At 39.8% G+C, this 27,708-nt stretch overlaps 1 protein-coding gene across 1 annotated transcript; it reads right to left on the minus strand.

Moving 5' to 3' along the window:
- MEP1A (meprin A subunit alpha) lies at positions 1-27,489 on the minus strand (the record flags this gene model as incomplete). Its single annotated transcript, XM_084227917.1, has 14 exons — positions 1-154; positions 2,525-2,822; positions 3,605-3,778; positions 4,729-5,196; positions 7,505-7,720; positions 10,802-10,951; positions 11,991-12,212; positions 16,517-16,692; positions 17,520-17,637; positions 21,843-21,918; positions 22,391-22,431; positions 27,165-27,215; positions 27,305-27,329; positions 27,421-27,489. The coding sequence occupies 14 exons, from the start codon at positions 27,487-27,489 to the stop codon at positions 1-3; spliced, it is 2,238 nt and encodes a 745-aa protein (XP_084084043.1).
- Between the last annotated feature and the right edge of the window lie 219 nt (positions 27,490-27,708).

The raw sequence follows: 27,708 nt of genomic DNA on the forward strand, positions 1-27,708 counted from the left end.
TCACTGCCTTGACTTTGAGATCATGGAGATGATGGCGAAGGTCAAGAAGATCACGCCGGCAGTGCCTCCGATCACCAGGCCCAGGATGCTGCCGTGCACTTGCACGGCCTGGCAGCGCTCGCCCGTGTAGAAGAAGGCATGGCTGGAGACGCACCTGGGGAAAGACACAGGGGGAGGTGGAAGTCACCTGAGCCTCGAGGAGTTTCTAATGACAAATACCCACATGGCAGTAATGGCAGCTGATACTTCCTGAGCAGGTCCACGTGCCTGGCCCCATGGGAAGTGCTTTGTATGAGTCCATTCATTTAATAATCCTGTAACAACCCATGAGCTGGTGCTCATTCTCATCATCCTCACTTTACTGGAAGGCTGAATAACTACCTTGCTCAAGGTCACATGGATAGTGTTTCACACTTGAGGTCTAACACTGGGTGCTCTCTCTCCAAACCCGGGTCTCTTGATCACCATAAGCAAAGTTCGGGGGTGGGGGGGAAGGTATGGGAACAATTAAGGAATATGTTGCTGAGAATGTAAGCCAGATAGAGTCTGGCTTAAAAGTTTCTAGACAATGTCAATTCAAATGTTTCTGTAGGGCACATATAGCACCACCTAGCTCTAAGGTTGCCCTGAAGTTCACATAAGGTAGCAAGCACTTGTGTCTATCACTCTAGGGTAAGCACACAGCAGGCACATCATGGCCACACTTTGTTCTTGTTCCTTTTTTTTTTTTTTTTTTTTTTTTAGCGATTTCTTTATTTATTTATACAAGCACTGGGTACAGTCAGAAGCGCGGGAGGGTGAGAGGATTCACCAGAGCCAGAGCAGGGAACAGAACAGGCAGACTGACGAAATACACTGTTGAGGAGAGCAGTGGGCATGGCAGGAGAGGTCTGCGCGCCATGTGGGACCCTCTTCGGGGGCCGGGGATCTAACCAGCGCTGCAAAGGCTGCGGGCATCTTCGCAGCCCAGCGCTCAACCGCTGCGCCACCAGGGGAGGCCCAGTTCTTGTTCCTTTTAATGCTATTTGGTATAAAGATCAACTAATCTCAGAACCAGAGCCTTAAAAGCAGTGTTTAGTCCCTTCTATCAATAACAATCCTACAATCCTAGTCTTTATTTCAGAGAACATTTCTGTCACAAAGTCTACTCACAGAGCAGAACAAGGTGATGAGAAATCAAGGCCTCCTTTGATTAATCCTGGAACAATTTTACCTGTAGGGCCACATCTCTAGCCTAGGAATTAGATTAGCTGTGGTTGCTGCTACAGGACCCACTGCTGGGTGCTGTGATCAGTGGGTAAGGATTTGAGGCAAGCCGGAAGTCCCAGCAGCTCTTCACTAAAAAGGGCCGGTGGACACTGCCTTGTCTAGGACATCAGGGCTAGCGTCACCGGCAATAACTCACACTGACACCAGCTCCCCCTTCATGCTACTCTGACAAGGGCCTGTCCCTCCTTTGCTAGTCTTACCAAAAAATGCACAACCTTGACATAATCATGAGAAAACATCAGATAAACCCAAATTGAGGAACAATTTACAAAATAACTGACTCTTCAAAAGCATATAGGTAATAAAAGGCAAGAAAAGACTGAGAAATTGTCCCAGATGGAAAGCAGCTAAGAAGACACAAAAGCTAAGTATTACTGTGAGGTCCTGAATTGCATCTCGGGGCAGGAAAAAGACATTGGGCAAAACTGAAAAATATGAACAAGGTCTGCTTTTAATTAACACTAACAAAATGGTGGTTACCAAAGGGGGAAGGGGACCAATTGTATAGTGATAGATAGAAACTAGACTTTCGGGGGTGATCATAATGTAATATAGACACTTATTGAATTATAATGCTACACATCCAAAACCCATATAATATAATCTTTTAAAACTATATATACATTTATATATAAAAACTATATAAATATATATTTCAATAAAAATTTAAATAGCATTGACTTTCCTTATGTTTATTTCTTGGCTTCCCTAATTATATTATAGTTATCTAAGATTAGGGCATGGAATACTACAGAGTAGTATTCCATGCCCTAATATTACAGAGTATTCCATACCCTAATACTACAGAGTAGTATTTTTGCAATGGATCGGAAAATGCAAATTTATTTTACAATGAAAGCTAGAAAGGAAAAAAAGTGGAAATGGGAGGGGACTCAGAGGAAACAAAATAATAAATACTTTGAGGCAAGCAGACTGCTTCATACATCTGCTATTATTGTGGCAAATAAACAGAAGTCTCTGTTCTCTCATACATCCTTTAACAAAATATTTATGCAAATAACAAACATTCTAAAAAAGGAACAATTAAATATAATGAACTATGCAGATGGGCAAATCCGGATATAGGTACTATACCCTGACAGCATAAGCCCACCAATTCAGGGCACAGCTTTGTAGGGTCAAGACAGGAAGGTCCAGCTGAGAGTCTGCGGCCTCCATTGCCCTGAGAACAGGGTGACACAAACCCTTGCCTCCCTCTGACCCACCACTGCCTCCCTCTGGCCGCAGAGCCTACCTGCAACTCGCCATGCCCTTCACATTCACACAGAGGCCTTCATTTTGACAAGGGTTCGGGTCACATGGGTCTCTGAAATACTGTGGCCAGTTGTGGTCTTCCATGGGGCCTGTATTCTCCACTGACCGCTTCTTTCGGCTGGGCTGCTGTTGGTCCAGGCTTCCTGGCAGGGCTTTCCCTAACACAGCATTTTCTGGATTTTCAGAGGTCTCTTGCTCTTGGTCTTGGAGAATGAGGCCTTGTGGGGTCAACCTTGTGTTTTTAACAGGAACTTCAGTCTTGTTTAGGTGGGTGATATCTTGAGGAAATAGACAAAAGGTAGTGAGGAAAATCTACAATGAATGTTTGACTGCAATTAACTTCCATTCCCAGAGAACGTTACCTAGATGACCACTATCCTTCATGGACTTCACCTTTAGTCACTTAAAAAAGTGGCTTAGAATAAAGCATCTACAATGCTGGCCATTTCATAGTAGTTAAAATAGCCATTTTAACTACAACAATGGCTACAAAAAATAAAATAACTACAAAATAAAAATGACTACAAAAAATGGCTATTTTGACTACAATATAACTATGTGGAGAGAATAAGCTATTTTAAAGTTCATTTTTATTTATTGAACTTAAAAAAATAAGTATAAAGTTAGCATGGGCAAACCAGTTAAAACTAAATTGAAGTCAGTAAACAGCCATATTTGATAAATTATTTTAAAAAAACGCAAAAATATTAGATTTTCCTAAGGATAGTTATAACAAAAATGTGAATCCTTGATTTGTAAAGCACGTTTCTGTTAGAATACACTTTTTTAAAAAAACCTAGTCTTCAAAAAAGATTCACCATCCTCTATGAATCGCTAAAAGAGGGGGAGAGAGAGGGGTCAAAACAAGAGAAGGAAGAGCACAATGGACAGGGGAAATGGATCACAGTGGTGGTGGGAGAACTATAGGAACTACACCTGAAGGGAGCAATCAAATACTGTCCAAAAATTAACAAGGAGGTAAGAAGATAAATTTATTTGAAAAAATTAGTAGAGTAACCAGAACATAGGGTTATTTATTCAGGAAATCAGCAAAAAATACCTTCCATGTCCACAAAAAGGATGAGGTCATCATTTTTAAGGAAACTTCTCCTTTTCAACATTTCGTGGGAGATGAAATTACTCCAGCCCCAGTCGATGCTTCTAAAACAACTACAGTTCTGATCAAAGGTTCCCTTAATGGACGGCCTATCCCAGAGGAAGGAACCATCTGAAGCTGCAAAGTTAAAGGTAGCACAAAAAATTACATTGCCTTGTTATACTTCTAGTTCCAATTTGTCTTAAATGATTATAAAGAGTTTATTAACCAGAAAAAGAATTTGCTGAAAAATTAACTATTTTTTCATTATCTGTTCCTTCCAGGAGAATTAAAACTCACAACTGGGGAGAGAGGGTGGTGGGAAGCCCCAGCGCTGAATGGTTGACTGTCTACTATTGAATAACTTCCTCAATGAGGATGTAGGGACAGCTTCTTCCTTTAATGACTGAAGGCTCATCTTTTGAACAAATAGTTCGCTAATTACTGCTGCAAGTTTGTTTCATGAACACAATGACATTAGTAATATCTTAGGAGTCAGTGCATTAGCTCTATACAGAGCATAGCAAATTCTGCTTGACTAATAATTGATAGTCTTAGTTTTCTCAATTAGACTGAGCTCAAGGAGGCAGGATCTGCCTGATTTGCTAGTGTTCTAAGGATCTAGTACAGAGGTTTTCCCTGGTGGCACAGGGGTTAAAGTCCCAGCACTATCAAGCTATCACCGCTGCAGCATGAGTTCGATCCCTGGCCAGGGAGCTAACCATGGCTCAGCAGACCTCTCCTGTCTCACCCACTGCTCCCCTCAGCAATGCATTTCAGTAGCTCTACCTGTTCTCCCCACTCTGTCTCTGGTAAATCCTCTCACTCCCAGTACCTCTGGCCTACACCCCAGTTCTTGTATGCATAAATAAATAAAATAAATCTTGAAAAGACACCAAAAGAATCCAGCACAGAGTTTGGCACTTTGAAAGCCCTCAATAGAATTTTGATGAATGGCTTTAGAAAAGAGAAGAAAGATAAGAGGATTGCAATTTCAACATAGCACTCCAATGAGTTCGTCTTGTCCATAAGTTGAGAATAACATCTGTGGCCCTTCCAGGCTCAGGGACGTTCTCATAACCACCTACCTGTCTGGGAGTTAGAAGTAGTGAACACCATACTCGGGGACATTCTGTTCATGACATTGGGCTCCTGGTCCAGCATTGTCATGATCACCTGCCTGTGTTGTACTGGCCACTCCAGGATCGCGTCATTCTCCCCACTGCACAGGTGAAAAGCAACTCCTACATAGCCAGAGCCAGCAAAGCTGGCTCTGCCGTGGGGGTACAACGTCAAGCCAAAAGCATATCCCTCGGAATTGTAGAATCGAGGGCTCAGGAGGCTGTCCCCTTTATTCGTGACCTGAAGGATGTGGGAAAAATTTCGTATTGTCCAAACCCCTGTGGGACATGGGGTTTCTGTTAGTGTGATGTCATCTAGGTAAATTCCTCCATCTGAGTTTTGTGGGTCACCTTTCGTGCCCTGGAAAAGGTAGCGAAACTTCTTTTCCTCTCTGAGTGTCACATGGGCAATTTTCCAGTCTTTGACCCCGTCTCCTGAGGACAGAGAATAAGGTTGGTGACAACTGTGGCCAACATGTATTGAGCATTTGTGATGAGCCTGACTGCGCCATGTGCTTTCCATGAATTATCTCAGGTAATCCCACCACAACCCTACAACTTAGGCACTGTCATAAACGGGTTAAGAGACTTTCCAAAGTCACATATCTAATAAGGGAAACTTCTTAACAAAGAAAATACATACTATGATTTATTTTAAAAATTTACATTCAGGACCTCCCTGGTGGCACAGGGGTTAAAGACAGAGCTATCAAGCTATTGGCCCCCACAGCAGCACTTCCATTCCAGGCAGCCAGGGAGCTAATCACAGGACACAGCAGACCTCTCCTGTCTCACCTGCTGCTCCCCTCAGCAGTGTATTTCAATAGATCTGTCTGTTCTGTTCCCCACTCTGTCTCTGGTGAATCCTCTCACACCCCCACATCTCTGACCTGTACCCCAGTTCTTGTATGCATAAATAAAATAAATCTTTAAAAAATTCACATTCAAATCTTAATAATAAATTTGTTTTTCATTATTCTTATTATTCAGCTCCACAGGTTCTGGGTTTCCCCTGGGTTTGGTGGTACAACTGTACCCCAAGCCTAATGTTAGCAGTGAATAGCTAACAGCTAATTTAGAAACCAAAAGTCAAATAATACCAATTTAATATGATTCAACCTCTGATTTCAGAGAACTATAAGGTTCTAGGGGAGCTAAAAACTTCTAAGGAAGCTCCTACTCTCAAAACAGCAGCTTCTTCTAGAAGTACACAGAGAATACCTCCACATCTTGACCCATTTTAATTGAGATACTTCTGTTGAATGGAAAATAGGAAAACTTACCTCTATTCCTAATTATGAATGGACCATCACCACAACAAAAACCCTATGTATCTTGATTTACCACCCAGTTACCCTCATATCCAACTGCCTACCTTAGAATTTTAAGGTTCTAAAGTCAATGTTGACTTTCATAGAAATACATAAAGCAAATCTTAAAATATGTAAATTATTATAATGGTTTACTATATGCAAATGACTATTTCCCATCAACTTCAAATGTAGTCTTCAATTACTTCCCCATATTGAATAATGGAGAAGTTTACTGAAATAGCTGCAAAAACACTTAAGGTCCGGGCCTCCCCGGGGGCGCAGCAGTGGAGCGCTGGGTTTGCAAAGCTGCCCGCAGCCTCTGCAGCACCAGTTCTATCCCCAGCTGCTCCCCGGCCACTGGGGGAGGGTCCCACATGGCGCACAGACCTCTCCTGCCGCCCGCTGCTCCCCTCAGCAGTGTGCTTCAGTCCTTCTGCCTGCTCTGCTCCCCGCTCTGGCTCTGGTGAATTCCCTCACCCTCCCGCGCTTCTGACTGTACCCAGTGCTTGAATGAATGAATGAATAAATAAATAAATAAAAACTTAAAAAAAAACAAACACTTAAGGTCAATTATTAACCACTCATTCTCCTGCAGCATCAATTCCTGATTTCTTTTTCTCTCCTTATTTCCATCCCTGAATCACTAATTTTCTGTCCTTGTTTTCTCCAAAGTTCTAGTGATAATTGGATTTAAGCACTTTGATTGGAATCTGACAAAATTACATTTCAGTTTCACCTAAATCCTTGAGGCTGCTTCTAATATCTGATTCATTAAACCACTCATTGAGTGGTTAAAATAAGCCAAGCCTTTATTAAAATTAGTCTTTTTCCTGGTCCCTTATTTAGGTTTTCTAGATTCCTGCTATGAGTGAGACCATCCGGTATTTTTCTTTTTCTTTCTGGCTTATTTCGCTGAGCATGATCCCTTCCAGTGCCATTCATGTTGCTGCAAATTGCATGAGTTTATCGTTTTTGATTGCTGAGTAATAGACCATTGTGTATATGTACCACATCTTGGACTAATTATAATAAAGTAAAAATCAAAATCAACAAGCAACTATAAACCAGAGACACACTGCGGGGTGGGGGGAGGAGGGAGTAGGATCAAAACAAGAGGGGTGAGAATTGTATGGGGATGATACCCAAGACGAAAATGCACACATTGTGCAAAAATGAAAAATGATGTAAAAATATATAAAATAAAAAAATAAAAATAAATAAAAAATTTTTAAAAAGGCAAAAAAAAAAAAAAAAAAGCCAAGCCTTGTGTGAGGCTTTTAGAAGAAGGAGAGGAAGTGGAGAAAGAGGGAGGAAGAATGGAGGAGGATAAAAAGGAGAGGAGGAAAGAAGAGAGGGAAGGAAGTGTGAAAGGGAGAATAGGGAAGTTGGATCCCAGATTTTAAGCCAAATCAGTCCTTGCCTCTCTGTACCTTGAAATGTCTGGACCTTGAACAGCTTGCGAACATTGCCTGTGCCGTCATCCCTCCTGACCCAGACGACGAGTCTATCTGCAGGATCTCCCGTCATTTTGTAGAAAAACTGCAGGCACTGCTGCTTCCGCTTTGGGTACAGAATCCGAGACTCCAGCAGGGCTGCCTCTTCCTTGTTCCCCGGGCTGGTGCCGAAGTACATGGAGTAGCCAGATCCTAGGAAGAGAGGGTCCCAACATCTCATCTCCAGCAGCCCACACCCCAGGCCCCCCTCAGCCCAGGCAAAGTGAAACAGTGAATAGTCATCATCCAGGCAACAAGAGCTAGAACTCGTCTGGGGAAAAGAAAAAGGAGGTTCCCAGTAATTTGTCAATGTGAAGCCCACTGGCTAAAGCCACAGTTTGTCACTGCCTTTTTTGAGTGACCACGATTCCAAAGACTTAAAGAAATATAGGCTTTAAGTCAAGTTGAAGGGAAGTTAGTGTCTGTGACAGGAATTCTCTTCCTCATTGACTTTACTGTTTTAAGTTAGAGCTCATTCCCAGGGCAAGCGTTGAACAGCTAGCTGTATAAGAAATTGTCAAGTTCAAAGGTCCAAGAGTTGGATTTAAATATTCATGATAGGGCCTCCCCAGTGGCGCAGTGGTTGAGCGCTGGGCTACGAACCTGCCCGCAGCCTCTGCAGCGCCAGTTCGATCCCTAGCCGCCAGCGAGGGTCCCATATGTCGCGCAGGCCTTTCCTGGCACCCGCTGCTCCCCTCAGCAGTGTATTTCATCAGTCTGCCTGCTCTGCTCCCAGCTCTGGTTCTGGTGAATTCTCTCACCCTCTTGCACTTCTGACTGTACCCAGTGCTTGTATAAATAAATAAATAAATCTTTAAAAATAAATAAATAAATATTCGTGATAATAAGATTCAGTTTCACCTGCTTCTAGCCTGACAACTGGGTGTTTTTCAGGGGTAACAATAGTCTTTATTGTGTTATGAGAAGGGGCATTCAAGCCATAGGAAGGACTAATTAAGGGTTTCTCTGGAATAAAGGAAAGTTTTGAAAGAAAAAGAGGACCAGAGAGTCTCTCCATTTATGTGAGAGCTAGAGGTTGCTCAAAGCAGGTATCTCAAAACACTTTCCCAAACAAGCAGGTGACTGACCAAATCCCTTAGAAAATCTGTGCATTTTTCAAAGTCAAGCACAATGAACAATTTGCCTATCATGCATAATTGAAGCTAACTCAGGTATTCAGCCTCTCACCAAATGCTCTACCAAAACAGCAGCTAGTTTTGTTCTAGGTGCTTTGGCATTGATTCTGTTTTGCTTCATCCTGCCTTACACATGGAGCATGTTCCCTCTGTATTGGCAGCAAACAATAATATTTAAGTAAGCTTCCCACAAAGCTTAATAATATTGCAATGGATCTAATATCACATCAGGGAAACATATATTTTCTTGCATTTTTTTCTCAGCACTTGAACTAGTAGCCTGAGCTCTCTACATGATGAATTACTGAGTGCTTGAGTTAAAGAAAAAAAGAGCTTATGATCTCTAGGTGGTCCTTACTCAGGAATTCCCACGTAGGTATACCAAGAAGTGAGAAATGAAAGTCCAATAAATAACTCAGGCCAGGGGGTTAGGAAATCTAGCTTTTTTTGTCCCTGATTCACCACTGGGTGTTCATTCACTTCTCTGGATTTTAAATGGGAGGTGGCTTCTGCCTCCAGGGCATGCTTTGAGCTCCTAAAGCCTATGCATCTCCCCAACATTGCCTTGCTCTTGAGCAGAAGAAACACACCTCCACTCTATGCTCCCTATAATAGAAGCATAGTGGCTCTTCAAAAAAGAAAAATAGCTGACCAATAAAGATTTTCTAGAAATTTCTTCTGGGGTGTGGTCGTTTCCTTTCTTATTGAAGTGCCAGGACATTCTTGCAGTAGGCACCTCTCACATGACGAACAGCTTTCTATTTAGCTGAAAATTATATCTTAGCCTAGCTAGCAACAATCTCACAAGAGAGTTTGGATAAGAGGTTATGACAGAAATTTACTGAGAACTTCAGACTTAGATCATCCTTTGGACACTTGAGATTATATGTTTATTATTCTATTATGTGACTTTCACATTTTGCCAAGGCTGGAGGAAGAGGTTGATGACCTCCAACATTCTACCTGGCAGCCTGGAGCCTGGTTCCTTCTGGGAAGGAAATTTAACCAACTCCCACACAGCCTTGGACTGAGGAACTTCACAATAGTCCAATCTTTAAAAAACTATTAAAATCTATAATTCCATTTCCTCTAAGTAGTGTTGAGATGACTGCCATGACAGGTGCATTATAAAAGTTTGCTGAAGCATAAATAGAGAATAAAGGAAACCTCTGGCAAAAAAAGAAAGATAAATTGGAAATAAAGCTGCTGATTTGCAGTAGAAACTCTGAATTTGCTTCCTTGTTTCATCTCCACTATGACGTATCAATATTTTGATGGTCAGAAAGGCTTACAAAAGCATAAACTTAAAAAGCAACCATAAAGACAACTTCCCATGGCCAGATTTAGTAAGTGGTAGAAGCATGCTTCAAACCTAGTTCTCTTTGACTGCATAGCTTTTTGCAGGGTACAAAATACTTTCAAACTTATGATCTATCTTCAGTTTTACAGTGATTCACATTTCAAAAAAATGCAGAATTTAGTGGATTACAGCTCCCTATATAGGAACTATCTGAAGTTGTGCTATATCAATATGGCAGCTACCAAATGCAAGTGACTTCACTTGTGACTGGTCCAAACCATGACATGCTTTAAGGGTAATATATACACTGGATTTCAAATATGTAGTTTGCAAAAGTGTGGCATATTTCAGTGATCATTTTTGTATTGATTACATCTTAAAATGCTAATATTTTAGACATGTTGGGTTAAATTATTAAGGAGAATATCCCTTGTTTCCTTTTTTATGTAACTATGAAAAATTTTATACTGCATATATGGCTTGCATTCTAGTTCTATTGGAGGGCACCACTGTTGAGACTTTACCTTATTTACAAAGTCATATCTTATCAACTTTATGTCCTATCAACCATATGTCCATATAACTCTAGTTGTAGCTTAAGCGAAACTTTCTTTTGCATGCCTGGAATTTGGATGTTATTTATTGTGTTCATAAATAAGATATGAGAGATGACCTTTGCCCTTGTTCAGATTGGCACATTTGATCCCTAACATTCTGATCAAAGCAGAACATGCTGACTCTCATTTCTAATTGAACCCGGTAAATTACCTCCACATGATGACTTTCTACTTCACCAACCTGTGCACTTTCCGGATAAGGTGTGATCCTCCTGTCCCGGAACGGTGCTGTCCTTATGGACCCAGTCAGCATCATCTCTCGTACCCTGAATCATTCCACAGATGTTTGTCTTCTCAAAAGCACAGTGGTCCAAAAAGGTATGAGTTGATGCTGCAAAAAATATTTTTGCCATCTGGGTAAAATTTTAAGTCATTTCCTTTCAAATACCAAATGTCTCAGGCTACTAAAACTTTATTATTCAGAGATAGCAGGACGATGGACGTTTCATTTCCTTGACTTTTTCTCAAATACAAATCCTACTGTCATCTCTTAGATTTTAGAATTTGCCAACATAAATGCAGCCCTATCCACTTTACAGAGTCAAATGATAGAAAGTTCTATCACCATATTGTGCTATGTAAATGCAGTCATCAACTCCTTTTGATTAAGAACAACATACTGGGCCTCCCCTAGTGGCGCAGGCAGTTGAGCACCGTGCTGTGAAGCTGTCTGCAGCCTCTGCAGTACCAGTTCGATGCCAGGCAGACAGCGAGGGTCCCACATGGTGCAGCAGACCTCTCCTGCTGCTCCCCTCAGCAGTGTATTTTGTCAGTCTGCCTGTTCTATTCCCCTCTCTGTCTCTGGTGAATCCCCTCACCCTCCCGCACATCTGGCCTGTACCCCGGTTCTTGTATAAAATGAATTAAAAAAAAAGAACAATATACTTATAATACTGGACTCTGTACTTAGTTTGTCTTCTGTACATACCCTTGAACAGAGTGAAAGCAAGAGTCTCTGAAGATTAGTGGGGTCATCATAGAAAACACCCCATCCTCCCAGAGCATTAGATTATTCTAGGAACAGTTAACTTGGGTAAATAATTTTGCAGGGTACAAAATACTTTCAAGCCTATCATCTATCTTGAGTTTTACAGTGATGCACCTTTCAAAAAAAGCAGAAGTTAGACAAATACAGCTCCTTACATTGGTCCAATACTTTGACTTTACAAACACAACCACATCATTGATTTTCATAACCATCCTGTGAGACAGAACTATATTTTTTTCTAGAAATAGAGAAACTAAGATAGTTTGTGCATTTCTGTGGACTAGAACATGAAAGAGTAAAGGAAAATAAGCAGAAAATTTACAGGGTGAGAAAATGTCCCCTAGGACTCTTTCACCCAAACCTCAGCCCCAGAGGTACTCACTGCAATTGTACATTCGGTTCAGTCTCTCCAAGTCAGTAGCACTGAAGTCCAGACGCTGCCCAATGATGGAGTTAAACTCAGGGATCTTGGTCGTGATGGTAGGGGCACTGTCATTCTTATTAAATGAGAAAGGCTCATAGTGCATTACAGATTCATAATCATAGGGTGTGTTGAGGTCGGTGATGAAGTTGTCATCATAGACGTTAAAATTGTGTTCGAAACCTGTCAGGGAGAGAATCACAGACCCTGTTCAATCATATATTTTTCTCCTCTCCTACCCTCTTTGATTAGCTACTCAAGCAGAAACCAAAAAAGTGGAGAGAATTATGTGTGTATATATAATTAGTAAACTATATGTAAGATTAACATATCATGAATACTAATATTTCATTATCAATATGACATTAATATAACGAATAATTCTGTATAAACTTATAAGGAATATAAAAAGCATGTTCAATACATATACATATAATATGTAAAGATATACATAGCACAAATTATAATTTATTGAATGAAAGATTCATTATACATTAGTTTGAATGTATATGTATGAGGCTTTAAGAAAAAAAAGATTAAGTATGAAAGTAGATGGAGCCTCCCTAGTGGCGTAAGGGTAAGTCTCAGAGCTATCACTGCTACTGCTTGAGTTCAATCCCTGGCCAGGGAGCTAACTCACATATGGCACAGCAGACCTCTCCTGTTTTACCCGTTGCTCCCCTCAGCAGTGTATTTCAGCAGATCCTCCTGTTCTAAACAAAGATAGTAGATTCTGTCTCTGGTGAATCCTCTCACCAACCTGCACCTCTGGCCCACACCCCAGTTCTTCTATGCAAAAATATTTAAAAATATTAAAATAAATAAATATCAAAATGGAGGCCTGTATTCCAAATGGCAGAACAGGATTTTTGAAATCAGGAAAGTATTCAGTTTTGATACATCTTGCTAGTAGTCAAGTATGTCAGCCATCAAGAGATGACCTGACCAGCTCTTATACAGATTAGGGAGCAGAAATCTGAGTCTCAGAAAGAAAAGTAAGCAGTTGACAAGGGGGCCTGCCAACTAAGGCTCACATAGAAACATAAAAATAAATCACAGCAGAAAATTTATTTTTCCATCAAAATAGAAAATATTTTTATGAGGTTAGTGCAAATGAGATAATATATACTGCAAAGGGAAATCTTGAGAAATCAATCAAATGTTCTTTCAATCCACTAGGTCTCAGCAATTGTCTGTTTCCGTGACAGTAATGAGAAGGTGGCAGGAATGGTCGGAAAGCTGAATGAGAATACTCCTCAGTCTCCTAATCCCTAGTACCCATCCTTTTGTTTTCCTCAGTCTCTAGCTCCCCATCCAGTTGTTTTTAACAGTTAGAGAAAAGAAAGTATAACTGCCATTCAGAGACATCGACATGGCAACATCCAGCAGGTGTTGGGGGAGTTTCCAAATGCCTTTGGAAAAGCCAGTGAACCCCTTTGAGCAAGACCTTGTTTTAGCTATAAAATGAGAATGCAGATGTTTTATCTTCCCAACTCACAAAGATTTTAAGGACTTAAGAGAGATCAAAGCATTTTCAAAGGTAGGACAGGACTGTAAGAAATAATGACCTAAACTGGGAAGAGGGAAAGTAACTCCTTCCAGAACACTTGGGCCTATGATGGCATTTGATGGAGTGGAATTGTGAAGAGCATGTGAAGACTAGGGCTTGACCCTGGGATCTCCTGGAGTTTTTTTTTTTTTAAAGATTTATTTATTTATGCATATAAGAGCTAGGGTACAGGCCAGAGTTGCAGGAGGGTAAGGGGATTCACCAGAGTGGGCCGGCCAGGGATCAAACTCGGCTGTAGAGGCTGCGCATTGCTTCATAGTGCGGTGCTTAACCCCTTGCGCCACCAGGCAGGTCCTCTCCTGGAGATTCTTGGTGGCATTTTAAACAAGCCACCTGCAACTTACTGGATGTGTTTGCCTGAACTTTGCATAAATTCACTGTGTTATCCCCTTTTGTGTAAAGGATGAGATGGAAAATATTTTTGAGTTTGCAAGCCACATGGTCCCTGTCTCAATCACTCAACTCTCCTGCTGTAGCACAAAAGCAGCCACAGACAATATGGAAACCGATGGTCATGGTCATTCCCATAATACTTTATTTACAAAAGCAAATGGCTATGACCACTGGCTGCAGTTTTCAGACTCCTGTTAGGCCTCTAAATTTGAATTTAGAGAACAGATCCAGAACACGTAACACTTAAGATATAGAGATGGATTTGAGGAAAGAACTGTACTAATGGTACAATATATTCTTAGGTTATACAATAAATTGTTATCAACTGAAGAAGAGATGCAATAAAAGTCATAAATGCCCTTCTTTACAATCCACTGGATTTGATGTTTTATAGCAGGCAAGTTAGATATGTGAGTTATAGCAGATGAAAGTAGAGCTAGTACCAGGTTAACAAAGAGAGAGAGAGAGAGAGAGAGAGAGAGAGAGAGAGAGAGAGAATGAAAGGAAAAAGAAAAGAAAACAAAGATAGTAGATGGACAAACATACTGAATAATCTGTATTTGAGCAAGAGCTGAGCAAGTTTGCAAATTACCCTGGCAAATGTGTTGACTCCCTCAAAGAAAGGGGACCTCAATGGACCTAAAACAGTGCTCAAGACACTAAGCATTCTGTTGTTTAAGACTTAAAAATGTGGACTTCTCTCCTCTCAGGACTGCTCACGTCTCTATGTGGGCATCTCTTTTAACAAACATGTCCCTTTCAGAGGCAGCTCTCCTGCCCATCTGTGGCTTTTCCCCCCCTCCTTTTCCAAATAAATCTACCCTTTTGAATATTAAAAAAGATACTTAAATATGTGAATGTTTTCCACTTCCTCACTTCCTTTTCAGCAGAATTAAATACATGTCCAGAAAGGCAAAAGATGAAGACCTCTGGGCAAAGATAGACAAAGTCTAATAGTATACAAGTCTCACAACCAGAGATACGTTCTTTGACCTATGACCCCTCTACACAGACCCACTTCGAATGTAATTACCCCTGAAAGACAGGTATCACAAATTTGATCCTTGTTATTTCATCTCTGGGGGAATAATCTCTAACGCTTGTCTAGATGGAACCAGGAAGCAAAGAAGAATATTATCTGGCTTCTAGCTCAGTGGTTGGATGGTAGGATGGGTGACAGTGTGTGGAGGGGTGTCCAATCATGGTAAAGTATTAGACTTTTACAAACCATAATTAACCTTCTTTTCTTAGCACCTCCACCTCCATAGATATATCAGAATATGAGGTACTGGGAGGAACAGAGATTGTGAACCCCACAGTGACTTCGATGTGATTAGCCATTCCTAACCCTACCTCACATGAGTACCACTGATGTAGCTTACTCCAAAATGAGCAAGTTGAGTGTGAAGTCTTTTGGGAATTCATGGTTAATGTCAAAAGATGATTAGCTCTTTTAAGTGCCCCCCAAAGCAAAATTATTATAGATGGACTGCATTATATGAACGAAATATAAAATTGAGTTCAAACTAAAACAGATCATTATAGGCAATTATTTGCTTCATGAAACCTGTGAATAGTAAAAGCCAAGGTATTTCCAACAATTGATGGTTCTGCTGAAAAACTGCTTTTCTACTCCTTGAACTAATTCCTAATTAAAAACTAGGTATTCCAGAAACATAGCTTTATTTTATTTTTTTTGCACATCAGGAAACAGTTTGATAAATAATATTTTAGTATACGTATAAGCACTTTACTTAAGTGTCCCAAACATTAAGGATGGTAAAATCATTTTCTATTTGGATGGAAGTTTAACAAAAATAAAAACCATCAAATTTGTGAAGATAACAGACTGCATCATAACATGTGAAATAAAACTGTGGTGTCCTTTGTAGAGGATGAGCTGATGCAGAAAAGGAGAGGTACTTAGAAAGGAAAAAGACCAGTACATTTTGATTAACCAGAACTCAGACAATTAGGTAGAACTAATACAAGAGAGAGTATAATTTCAGAGTAAAGAACACACATTTTCAGTTTTCTTAAAACAACCATTATTAATTTGGTCAAGTACAAAAAAATTCTTGAGTGTATTTTAGAGTTAGTCAATTAAACTTCATGTACTCTCCTAGGATGACATGAAATAGCACATCCAGAAAAATAACTCTAATATCTTCAGACATCTATTTTAATTTACTCACTAAGATAGGAAAATAGCATTTTAGAAGGTTTTGAACAAAAGCACTGAGATAAAGCAAAAGCTTCTAATTAATTTTCAGTTAACCCCATGTTGAGCCACTCCACTTATATCACCCCTACAACCTTTTTCTGGACTAGATTATGATCACATCAGCAAAGTCCACGGTTGACCACAGGAGAGGCCAGCAAATCCTACCCTCTACATGTTTTGTGTTTCCATGGGAGTGGCTGAAGTGAACACATAGATTTGTCCTGTTCAGTCCAGAGCTGGTCTCAGCAAATGATAAAGATAATAGGATATTCCACCCAATCCCCTTGGGGACATACACACCTGGAAGAACTTCATTCCACCAAATGTTCACATAGTCGTCCCGGTCAGTCCTTGACTGCTCATGGTAAAATCCCAAGGCATGCAGGAGCTCATGTTCTACAATGGCCTTATAGTCACACCCCCGGCCAATGGACAGGTTCTGTCCTACATGGTGGTCACCAACCTCAGACCAGCACCTTTAAAGAGGAAAAGAGGGAAATTTTCTCCGAGAGAACTCTGAAATGGCTGTAATTCATAAAATTCTAGAACACAAAATAAGTTACTTAATGTTTATTTAAATAGCCATCAGCATTTTTTTTTCTTTTCACTGCTATTTTTTGTGCACTTTTTCTTAAGAGGCTTAATCATATGGCTAATCCTTTTTATTTCTGGCTGAACTCGAGGACCATCAGAACTCGAGGACTCAATCTATTCAATAGGTACCACCTGAGGTGGGACTGGGACCTCATAAGGTGAAAACCTTCAGGCAGAGCCAGAACTGGAGTCACAAACATAGTCAAGCCAGGTGGTAGCTTTAGTTTCCAGGATCTTCTAAGCAACTTAGTTAACATAAACATCCCTGAAGAAAAAAATCCTTCTTTTTTGATATACCATATGTTTCTTCTTTGGATTAGCTATAAAAGAGCAAATCTATATCTAGAGCTTTTCAAATAAATCTAGTCAACAGAGTACTACAATTTAAAACAGCACCAGAAAACAGGTTGCAATTTAAATTTAATTTAACAAATCTGAGCTTATATAAAAAAAAAAAAAGGAATCTAATTGAAAACATCCAATACTGAGGAAAAGAATTGAGATAAATCTCCTTGGGGTGCAGAGGTACCGAAACAGCTCATTCTCTACATAACTTGTTAAAAATGCTATGTGACTTAAAAATTCACAGTGAAAGATTTGATTTTTCCTTTAATTTCATTCCAATTTTTTCTTTAAGCCTTTGAAATAGATGCTACTTTTTATAAACCAAAGGATGCATGATTTTCACACTGAAAATTTCCATACTAACCCATCAAACTGCTGGAAGATGATATATGTGCGCTCTCCTTCATAGGGCTTGAAATCCACACAGGACTTAAGGCGGAACATTTCAAAGGCATAGAGAATGGCTCCTTTAGCATTCAGTGCTGCAGAAATCAGTAAAAACATCAATAAGCATTACTTGGATCTTGCATATGATACATGACTTAAAGATTAGAGAAATCCTCAGGGGTCCATTATAGATTTTTTTGGTAGTAAGCAGATTCTTTGAAAACTAAAAGTAAAAAAAAAAAAAAAATAGTTGTTGATATAAATACTAAGTGCATACTTTAAATATATAATATAAATATAACAACATAATGAGAATATACCTATGTGGCTCGACAAAATCATAACCCCCTCATTTTCTAACTTCCCCTTTCGCCCATTCAAACGGAGACTGAATGCATTGCCCAGGGAGAGTCACACAGCGAAGCAAAAGACAGAAGTGACAGCAAGTCATGGCTGTCTTCTGTGAATGAGAAAACCATGAATAAAGCAACTTGGAGAGAAGTAGTGAAAATGATGTCCCTTACCCCATCTAAACAGACACCCCCACTCATTGGAGGAAGAGAGCAGAGTTTAGGGAGCCCTCTTGGTTCTGAAAACATAAGAAGTGCATATGACATTTTATTCTCTTCCCTGTCAGACCCTTGGGTAAATGGCAAGTTAGACAGCTAGCACAGCAGACAGCTTTGGAATAGATTTCTGTAACCCAACTTTGGAACCAATGCAGCAGAAGCCTAATGAATCTGAAGGAGCAAGAAAAACAGATGCCTACTAAGGGGGCCAGGGGCCAAAGATTAAATGTCTTTCCTTCCACTCAACATGCACACACCTTGGCACTGCTTAAGATAAGTAGGGGGCAGGGAGAAAAGATACACCAGAGGAATGGAGATTATGTTTTACTGTGGGTGTGGGTGTGTGCTCACATGTATGTTTGTGGGTGCTCATGGACGCATGTGCAGAGCTTTAAGTTAAAAATTAAGCTGTCATAAAACATTAAATTACATTTCTAGTATATTTGCTTTTGTGCATTCTCTCAAAGAGTTCATAATTCTTGACAGTTTGCCAAGTACTTATCTCATGTTTTTCTGGCCCTTGTTTTTATTTAATAAACTTCCTAGTTGGAGATTCCACAGTTCAGATGTCAGAAGATCAGCAAATTAAATGTAGAAACAACACAAATGACAATGACAAGAGTGCACATTAAGCTGGCTAGAGGATTTTCATGGACTTTTACCTATTCTTACCGAGTGACGTCTCTAGCATGGAGACATGTTCCCAGCACAGCTTGGTTGTCACAAAAGCGTAAGGAAAATTATACTAACATCAAACTGTCTATAAGGTTATGTTGCTTTTGGTCTCTTTCAAGCCAAATAGTAGGAGTTATAAGAGTGGGTAATTTAAAAATCACATCTCTGCTGCCTCTCTCACAGCTGAATAATTTGTGAAAATGGAGCTAAACAACTCTAATAATTTAAGATTCTACCAATCTCATTTAAAAAGGAAAAAGGAAATGATGCATTCTTTAGTCTCCTTCTTCACCATTAAGCAACCCCTCAGTGTGTGTCCTATGTATGTGTGAGCTGTGTTGGATTCCTTTATGTTTATGCAAGTGGTTTCCACCCAGGACACCATTAGGTCCTTGAGAGGAAGAATCTCTTTTGCCTCATTTATGCTTAGTTCCTAGGTCTTTCCTATGTCCTGACATAGTAAGTACTACTTAGTTGTGTCTTGAACAATCACACTAGTTTTGAAAACCATTAGCCCTCCTTGGTCCTGGGCAAAATACTAAGAGTCATGCACAATAACTCTGCCTAGTGGATGAGCATAGGAGAGCTAACTATATTCAGTTTAAGAAACTTTGAGAGAGTTTTGATTCTGATAATGGTGCGAGAGCTTCAATCTTACTAATCCTTCCACAGATAGCAATAATAAACTTTGGGAAAAAATAAGAAAACAAACTCTTTCAGTTGCTGAAAAAATGACTAAAATGGGTAGAAACTAGGGGATCGTTTATCCTAGAAAAAAGGAAATTTCACTGATTAAAGTTTACATTTATAAACCTCTTCCATGAGGGTTCTCCTAATTCTTTCAGCACATTTGTGTTTTCTTGACACATCAGGAAAAGTAATTGGGATTACTTGAGTGACTCAAAATCAAGGGAGGGAATCCTGAAAGCAAAGAGTCAAGATTGATCGGGGAAGAGGAACTGGTGGTTTCAAAATCTGTGTATAAACGCCTCTCCAAGATTTGTCTGACTAGGATCTTTGCATAAATGGGAAAAACTCAAAGGATCTTAATGAAAAGTAGCAGGTAAAAGGTTAAATTGAATTTAACAGGTATCTCAATTGTTGTGCACTATAGTGGAAAATAAACTTAGAGTTTGAGTTGAGTCTGTTAAAGGAACAGTGGAAATCTCAGGCATTCCATTGAAATTCCAGAGACAACAGTTTAAAAGTAAAGACATGTCCCAGCATTAAAGGGTTTGCTTTGAACTAAAACAAAACCTAAATAAAACCTCTAGGAGTGCTAGATAAGCAGCCAATAATCTAACTAATCTAACCGCTTTAACAAAAATTGGCATTATTCAGACAAAATACACAATCTTAGGTCCCCACCTTGAAGTACTTTGCATTTTGACAAGTTCCTGAGGGGATTCTTATACACATTAAAATTTGAAAGCACTGACTTACACCTTGCAGAGGCATGGTGAAGGTTAAATAAAATATAAAGTGAATACACCTGCCTGGCACACAAAGATTCAATAAGTGTGTCTGTGTCAAGATGGGCAGGGAGTGGCACAGGGTGACGAACAGGGAGAATATTGTAATGGAAAAACAAACTTTTAAAACATTGGTGTTTCTTAACTCAGGTTCCTATAAATGTGGATGTATATAAATTTGTAAGTGAGATGGCAAACACTGAAGGAAAATAATTCAACTCAGTTTTCTAAAAAATAACTGAGAATAACATGTGTTGATCTCTAGTTCTTCTCTGGAAAAAGGATGGGCCGTAGCACTGATGACAGTGATGGAAATAGCCCTCTCCTGAGAGTGGGAGCAGCCCAGCAGCAGAGCAAGAGGCAGCAACCTTATCCTGGCTGCCCCCTCCCCCCAATCTCTTCCTCTCCTCCCTAGCCTTCCCTTCTCCCCAAGTCCCCCCTCCAGTCTTCCCCTTCCCTGTCTCCCCCTCACTCCCAGTCTCCTTTGCCCCCTAGTCTCCCCTGTTTCCCCCAGTCTCTCCCTTTGCCCTCCAGGCTCCCTCTCCCCTCTGAAGGTTGGCCCCCTGAGCATTGCATCACCGAGCTCCTCAGTCCTCAGTCAGTCGCCTGAAGTCAGCCAGTGTCCACATGTGACTTCTATTATTTCTTTATTTCCATCAATTATTATTTCTAATAATAAGCAAAGTAAAACTCATGTAGTCTTACATCATAAGAGAGATAAGTATGAAATTATTAATTCTAAGGAACAAGGACTGTGAACATGTGAAAGATAGACCTTTCCATTTGCCCAAAATGCCCACATGTCTGAGAATTTCATTTCCCACAAACTTCCTGGCTATGCTGCCAGCCAGGAGTCTCCCACTGAGATCCACTTTTGTCAAGGAATAGCTATCACTTTAGGGCAGCAGGAGAGCTCCAGTAATATACTGGGAATTCTATCCCTTGGTCATAGCCAGATTAACTGAAACAAACTGTTGTTTAACGTAGAAATTTTTCATTATTATGATGCCAAATTACATTTTACTGTGTTTTTGTCTGTTATGGTGCTACTGATTTTATCAACATGTGTCTATGCTTTTTAAATTATTTTTTTGGTACTCTGTGATCTCAGAGTAGTTAAGCAGCACTGGTTTCCTTCCATGTGAAGTCAAACCTTTCCGGTTGTGTGATTAAGAATGGTCAGGGGTGAACGCCCTCTTCTGCCTTGGTGGTTACTCCCACCTGAAGCTGATGGACAGGAGGAGGAGGGATGGAGCAGGGGTAAACCCAAGCCCCTAATTAAGAACAATGGCCTCCCGGGTGGCGCAGTGGTTGAGCGCTGGGTTGCAAAGCTGCCCAAGGCCTCTGCAACGCTGGTTCCATCCCTGGCCCACCGGAGGAGGGTCCCACATGGCGCGCAGACCTCTCCTGCCACCCGCTGCTCCCCTCAGCAGTGTACTTTGTCAATCTGCCTGTTCTGCTCCCTGCTCTGGCTCTGGTGAATTCTCTCACCCTCCCGTGCTTCTGACTGTGCCCAGTGCTTGTATAAATAATAAATAAATAAATAAATCTTTTAAAAAAAAAAAAAAGAACAATGAACATTACCCAGATTGTCAGCCAGAATGTAAGGAATGGGGAACTTCCATCTGGTGCTGGGGTCCCTCAGGCCATTTCTGGAGTTCTGTGAAAACAGAGGGGAAGGTGACTTGGGAGGCTAATCCTCGCCCACTTTGACCTCCTCCTTCACTAAACTCTCACACCACAATCTGGCAGGCAATTAAAACAATTCAGTTACAATTATCTTCTGATTATACAAGTTGTAGAAATTCATTATAAATGATTTGGAAAATTAGAGAAAATAAAAACAAAATAAGGAAACCTGCAATTGCTGCTTCTGATTCATTTCCTTCTTACTCATTCTTCATTTACTAGGAAAATCGGGTGGGCAAGCAACATAATAATTATAGACTTTGTACTGTTTGCTAATTTTTTTCATCTGTTCTTGCTATCACCAACCACAGTGGATGTGCTTGTGGGTTATGGATTAGGTTCATCTCCATGGTGTCCACCCAGGGCTAGACACTGAGCAGAAACCCACAATCCCAGGGCACAGCCTCTGGAGGAACACTTTTGTGTCACTGGCAGGTACTCACCCTCAAGAGGATGTCCCCTTGAAAGAGGTTCAAACCCGCAGCTAAAAGTAGATTGAAGAAAAAGAAATATGGTGATGGTGCACAGGTGAATTAGGGGGAATTTTATGGGGGCTATACCTGAGAGGAGAAAGCAAACATTGTACAATATATAAACATAAATAAATTTTAAAAATACTCAACTCACAAAAAAAAGAAAAAGAAATATTTGAATGTCCATTACTCATAATGAAATTGACATTTCTCATAATGAAATTGACATTTTCTATTATAAAGCTTTAATTGCTTATCTTTATGCAGTGAAGCTTTTGAAACAATGCAAAAAATCCCTGTAATTGAGCAAATGTAAATAGCCAATAAGTTTAATATATTGTCATGGAATTTGTTTTCATTTTTGGAACAAGAAGCTTTGTTCAAGGATTTAGGATAAGGAAAAGTTAGAAGAGAGCTCATTGATCAAAAGCTCCAAACCTCTAATGCTTCTGGGGGAGAAGATGGAGTCCTGAGACAGGAAGTGATGTATCAGTCAGGGACTGAATGAGCCTCAGAACTCCTGATTTCCCACCCAGGATCCTTTCTGCTGTTACAACATCTTGCCTCCTGATCCTGGGTAAATGGATAGATTTTGTTCTTTCCTATGATAAACCAATGGTAGTCTGCAAAGTTAAGTTCAGGTTGGTTCCCTTGTAATTAAGATCAGGAAAATATGAATAGATGCATTCAAATTTTATCTTGAAATATCTGCTGTCAGGATCGTAGCAGAATAAACTTTCTCCACTATGGTATTCCATAATTCTGGCCTCATACACTTTCTGAAAATAAGATCTGTTTAAAATAGGTACTTGTAGGAATGCCCTTACAAACATGTAAAAGAATGTCATTTCTTATCATGACCCTCATGTGACAAGAAACCTCCTTCATAAAACACAACTATTTCAGACAAGCTCATTGGATTGTATTTTATTCTGAGGATAGCCTCTGACTTCTAAGTGGGAAATCAAGCCACTGAATAATTACCTCAACCTCATACAGCAGCCAAGGTCCCATTTGACAAAACCTATGGTTCATTCGAGAAAAGATTTGGACTTTGAATGATGTCAGGAGATATTAGGTAATAAGATTTATGGTTTTACCTGCCAATGACAAACTAAAGCTGTCCCTGCATCATTACTTTCTGAATGCACAAATTTCCCAGATTGGTTAACTTGGATAACCCTAAACTAATATATGGTAAGGGCACAATTCAACAGCAAGCAGCAATGATAACACTGCCCCACTATTAATAGAACCCAAGTTTTGAGTTGCCTTTTAGTAGGGCTTCAATAGTCTGTCTGTTCACACACTTGCCTAAGCTTGATCTGAGCAAATGCATGGACTTCTTGACACCTGGACTGGATTAGTGATTGATAATGGGAGGAGGGTTCTTCAAAGTGATGTGAAACAAACTCACTCGGACCTTGACCTCAATGTCAGCTCACCATGAATGGAATCATGAGAGGTAAAGGAATGCCCTAAGAAGAATGCTTCCCAAAGAAATGCATATCCATTTAAAGCAAGTGTTGACCTAGTCACTGCCCAGTTATTCTTGTAGTATATTCTTAATAAGTACCTAATATGCCCAAGGCATTGTTTTAGATTCTGAGGATATAGTAGAGAATAAAACAATGCCTTTAGGAGATGTCAATCTTGAATGGGGAGAGAGGGGAAACAAAGAATAAACAAATAAATGCAGAGTATGACAAATGGTGAAAAGCACAATAAAAAAAATTAGTGTGGGAGAAAATAGTTCTGAGATGGGAGTGTTGCTGTTTTACAAAGTGTGGTCAGGGAAGGCATCTTTGAGGAGGTGACATTTAAGCAGACATCTGATGAAGTAAGTGTATAAAGAAGAGTATGGAAGACAAAGGAAAAGTAATTATAGTAAAGTAAATATCAAAATCAACAGGCAACTATAAACCAGAGACATTCTACAGGGTGGGGGGGTAGAGGGGAGTAGAATCAAAACAGGGGAGAGAAGAGCACAAGGGACAATGGTGATGGTACATGGGTGAATTGGTGGTGGAAATTTTGCAGGAATTATAAACAAGATGAGAAAGCATACATTGTACAAAAATGAAGAATGATGTAAAAATATATAAAATTAAAAAAAAAAGAGTATGGAAGACAGAAACGGCAGCAAATGGAAAGTTTCTGAGCAGGAAAGTTTTGATGTCTTCAAACGGTGCTTCCCAAGCTTGGGCATCAGAATCTCTGGGAGGGCTTGTTAAACATACTGCTGAGCTCCACCCCCAGGGTTTCTGGTTCAGTAAGTCTGGGGTGGGGTCTGAGAATTTTCATCTCTCGCAACCTCCCTGATGCTGCTGATGCTGCTAGGTGGGGGACCACACATTGAGACCCACTTTTGTAGAGGAATAGTTATGACATCAGGGTGCCTGAAGAGCTCAAGTAAGGGGGAAAGTATTGAAAAACGTGGCGCTTTTCAAACTTTAATGTACATAGGGATCATCTGGGGTGTCAAAGTGCAGATGAGATTCTATAGATGTGGGATGGTGGCCAACAAGCTGCCTTTCTAACATAAATGTTAGGTTGTACAAGTGATATTATTAGCCCATGGACCATATTTTGAGAATCAAGGCCCTTTATTATCTGTTGGATGAGATATTAAAATATAGGATCAGAGAAGGGGCTGATTGGTATTGGAAAGAGAGCTCCACCTACTTTGTGAACAGCCTAAAGGGGGTGAGGGTGGAAAAGGAAGAGCAGTTATGAGCCCCTACAAGGGTCAGGCCAGGGACAAGGAGTTGCACCAGGTTAGGAGAAGAGAAAGCTCTAAAAGGTTGTAGCTTGTGATATAATCTGATTAGCAGCACAGATAGCATTTGCTGACAGGTTTTGTGTGAGGTATGAGAAAGGTCAGAGTTCAGGGCAACTTTGAAGTTCTGAGCTTAAAGACCTAGAAGGATGGACCTTCACTTGCTGACATGAAAATGATTAAAAGTAGCAGGTCTTGGGGTTGAAAATCAAGAAGATTAAATCAGCATTGTGAGGCATGAACAGAGGAGAAAAAAGATGGCCACTTTCTCTGTAAAGTTTTTCCAATCCCATTGTGATTAAAATCTAATGAAGTGGCTAACCTATTCAATCCTGCTGGTTGGTAGGAATTACCCCAAAAGAGATAAGACCCACATGATATAAATTCTTCATTGGGGTCACAGTTCAGAGGTGGTGGTGGAGCTGGAGAGTAAGAAATGGCTCTATGATAAAAGAATTATCTTTATTAAGGACACAGAAACATTAATTCCAAAGAGCACCTGCACCCCTATGTTTATAGCAGCACCATTTACAATAGCTAAGCTTTGGAAACAACCCAAATGCCCAAAAATAGATGACTGGATCAAGAAGATGTGGTACAGATACACCATGGAATATTACTCAGCATTCAAAAAAGATAAACACATGCAATTTGCAGCAACATGGATGGAGCTAGAAGGGATCATGCTCAGCGAAATAAGCCAGAAAGAAAAAGAAAAATACCGGATGGTCTCACTCATAACAGGAATCTAGAAAACCTAAATAAGGGATCAGGAAAAAGAATAGCTATAAGAAAGAAAAAATCAAAATCAACAAACAACTATGAAGCAGAGACACACTATGGAAGGGCGGGGAAAGGCGGGATTGGGGTCAAAATAAGGGGGTTGCAATTGTATGGGAAATATAAAAATAAAATTAAAAAAGAATTATCTTTATTAGATAAATACATAGGAGATTAGGAAAACTCTAATTCTAACCACAACCCTGTCTTAAAATACTCAGAAATGTACACACCTTGGTTGTCTCATTCTGAAAGAAAGAATGTGATGCCTTGGGTGGGAACCTGAGGGCTTGGAACCCATTCACCCACTTACTTTTCTAAAATATTTCTACTTTGCCAAGGAGTGATTTGCAAGATTTTCCAATTAAATATCAATTAGTCTGCCTTCCCTGTAAATGGAACAAGGTCAGAGAAATTGAACCTTTTGCTGTGGGTTTGTTAAATTTTGTGTTCTCTAGATGGCACTGAGCTTTTGAGCCCTCCTTCAGAACACCTGGAGGTGAACCCCGCCACAGTGATCTGCAGAAGCCCCTTACTCACAGGTAATCTGCCCTTCCTGCAAAATGGAAACAGTACTTACCTCACAACAGGACTTGACAGATAAATAAGCAAATGGACATTAAAGCTTTTTAAAATTAGAAGGTGTTTATAATCTTGAAACAAAATTCTAACCAAACAAAATTCTTGAAACAAAATTCTAACCAAAATTCTGACCACAATGTATAGGCTTCTCCCTTGTTTCAAAAGCAGGATAAGTGAAAGAGATGATAATTCAGCTTGTTTCTCCTTTTAACACATGAGGCTGATGGATATCTTCAAGAAATGCATTTGCAGACAAGATATCAAAATGGAAATCTCTTTACCTCTAAGTCCTGAGCAAACAATTTTTACTGAATACACAGGCCAGTGGAAGGGCTGGCTATTTTTCCCACACTAAATGCAGCCATGTTACTCTGTATGTTTTTCTTTAGCAGGCATTTTTTTTTTCAAAATAGAAACTAGAAAAATGAAAATTTCCCATTTTCCATATTTGCATTTTTTTTATAAACTCTGCAAATTCTATTGGTGCATCAGTAAGTATTTCTCCCCAAAAGTTACCCAGTACCATACTATGAAGGTAGGAACTTTTCAGAAATTATATTTTAAATTATTTCAAGGCATCAATAAAGCAAAAGTTGAACTCACCTAAATTGATTTCTGAAATATCCTTCTGTTCATAGAGATTTGCATCGCGTACTGTTAAAAGTAGGAGGAAAATATTAGTCTTGCTGAATAAAAGAGAGAAAGCTCAGAAACACCTTTTGTGTAATCCCATTAATTCTTACCATTTTCTTCAGAAAAGTGCTTAATCTGAAAGGAAATAAATAAACAGAAAAATGGATAACTTATACTACATAGAATTAATTTTTCTAAAAACCCAGAAAAGCAGAACTATACTTACCGATACTGCTGCAATATGGGCAAAAAATAAGATGAATGAGAGAATGCAAGTGGATCGAGCCGAAACCATTGTTGCAAATGAACAGATGTTAGCAGAGACACCTTGTGATTAAAACCTTTTGGACCTTGCCCTGCTGTCATATTAGAAACTTTAACCCTAGTATAGATAGTGCTGCATATATTTGCACATCCTCCTATCTTTGCACACACACAAGACATACAAATCTTTAGTTTTAGAGCAATCCTCTAGGTTTGGGGCTTGCATGTCTCCACTTCAAATGGATCAGGC

This window comes from Talpa europaea, assembly GCF_964194135.1.
Source record: "Talpa europaea genome assembly, chromosome: 2".
NCBI classification, from domain to species: domain Eukaryota; kingdom Metazoa; phylum Chordata; class Mammalia; order Eulipotyphla; family Talpidae; genus Talpa; species Talpa europaea.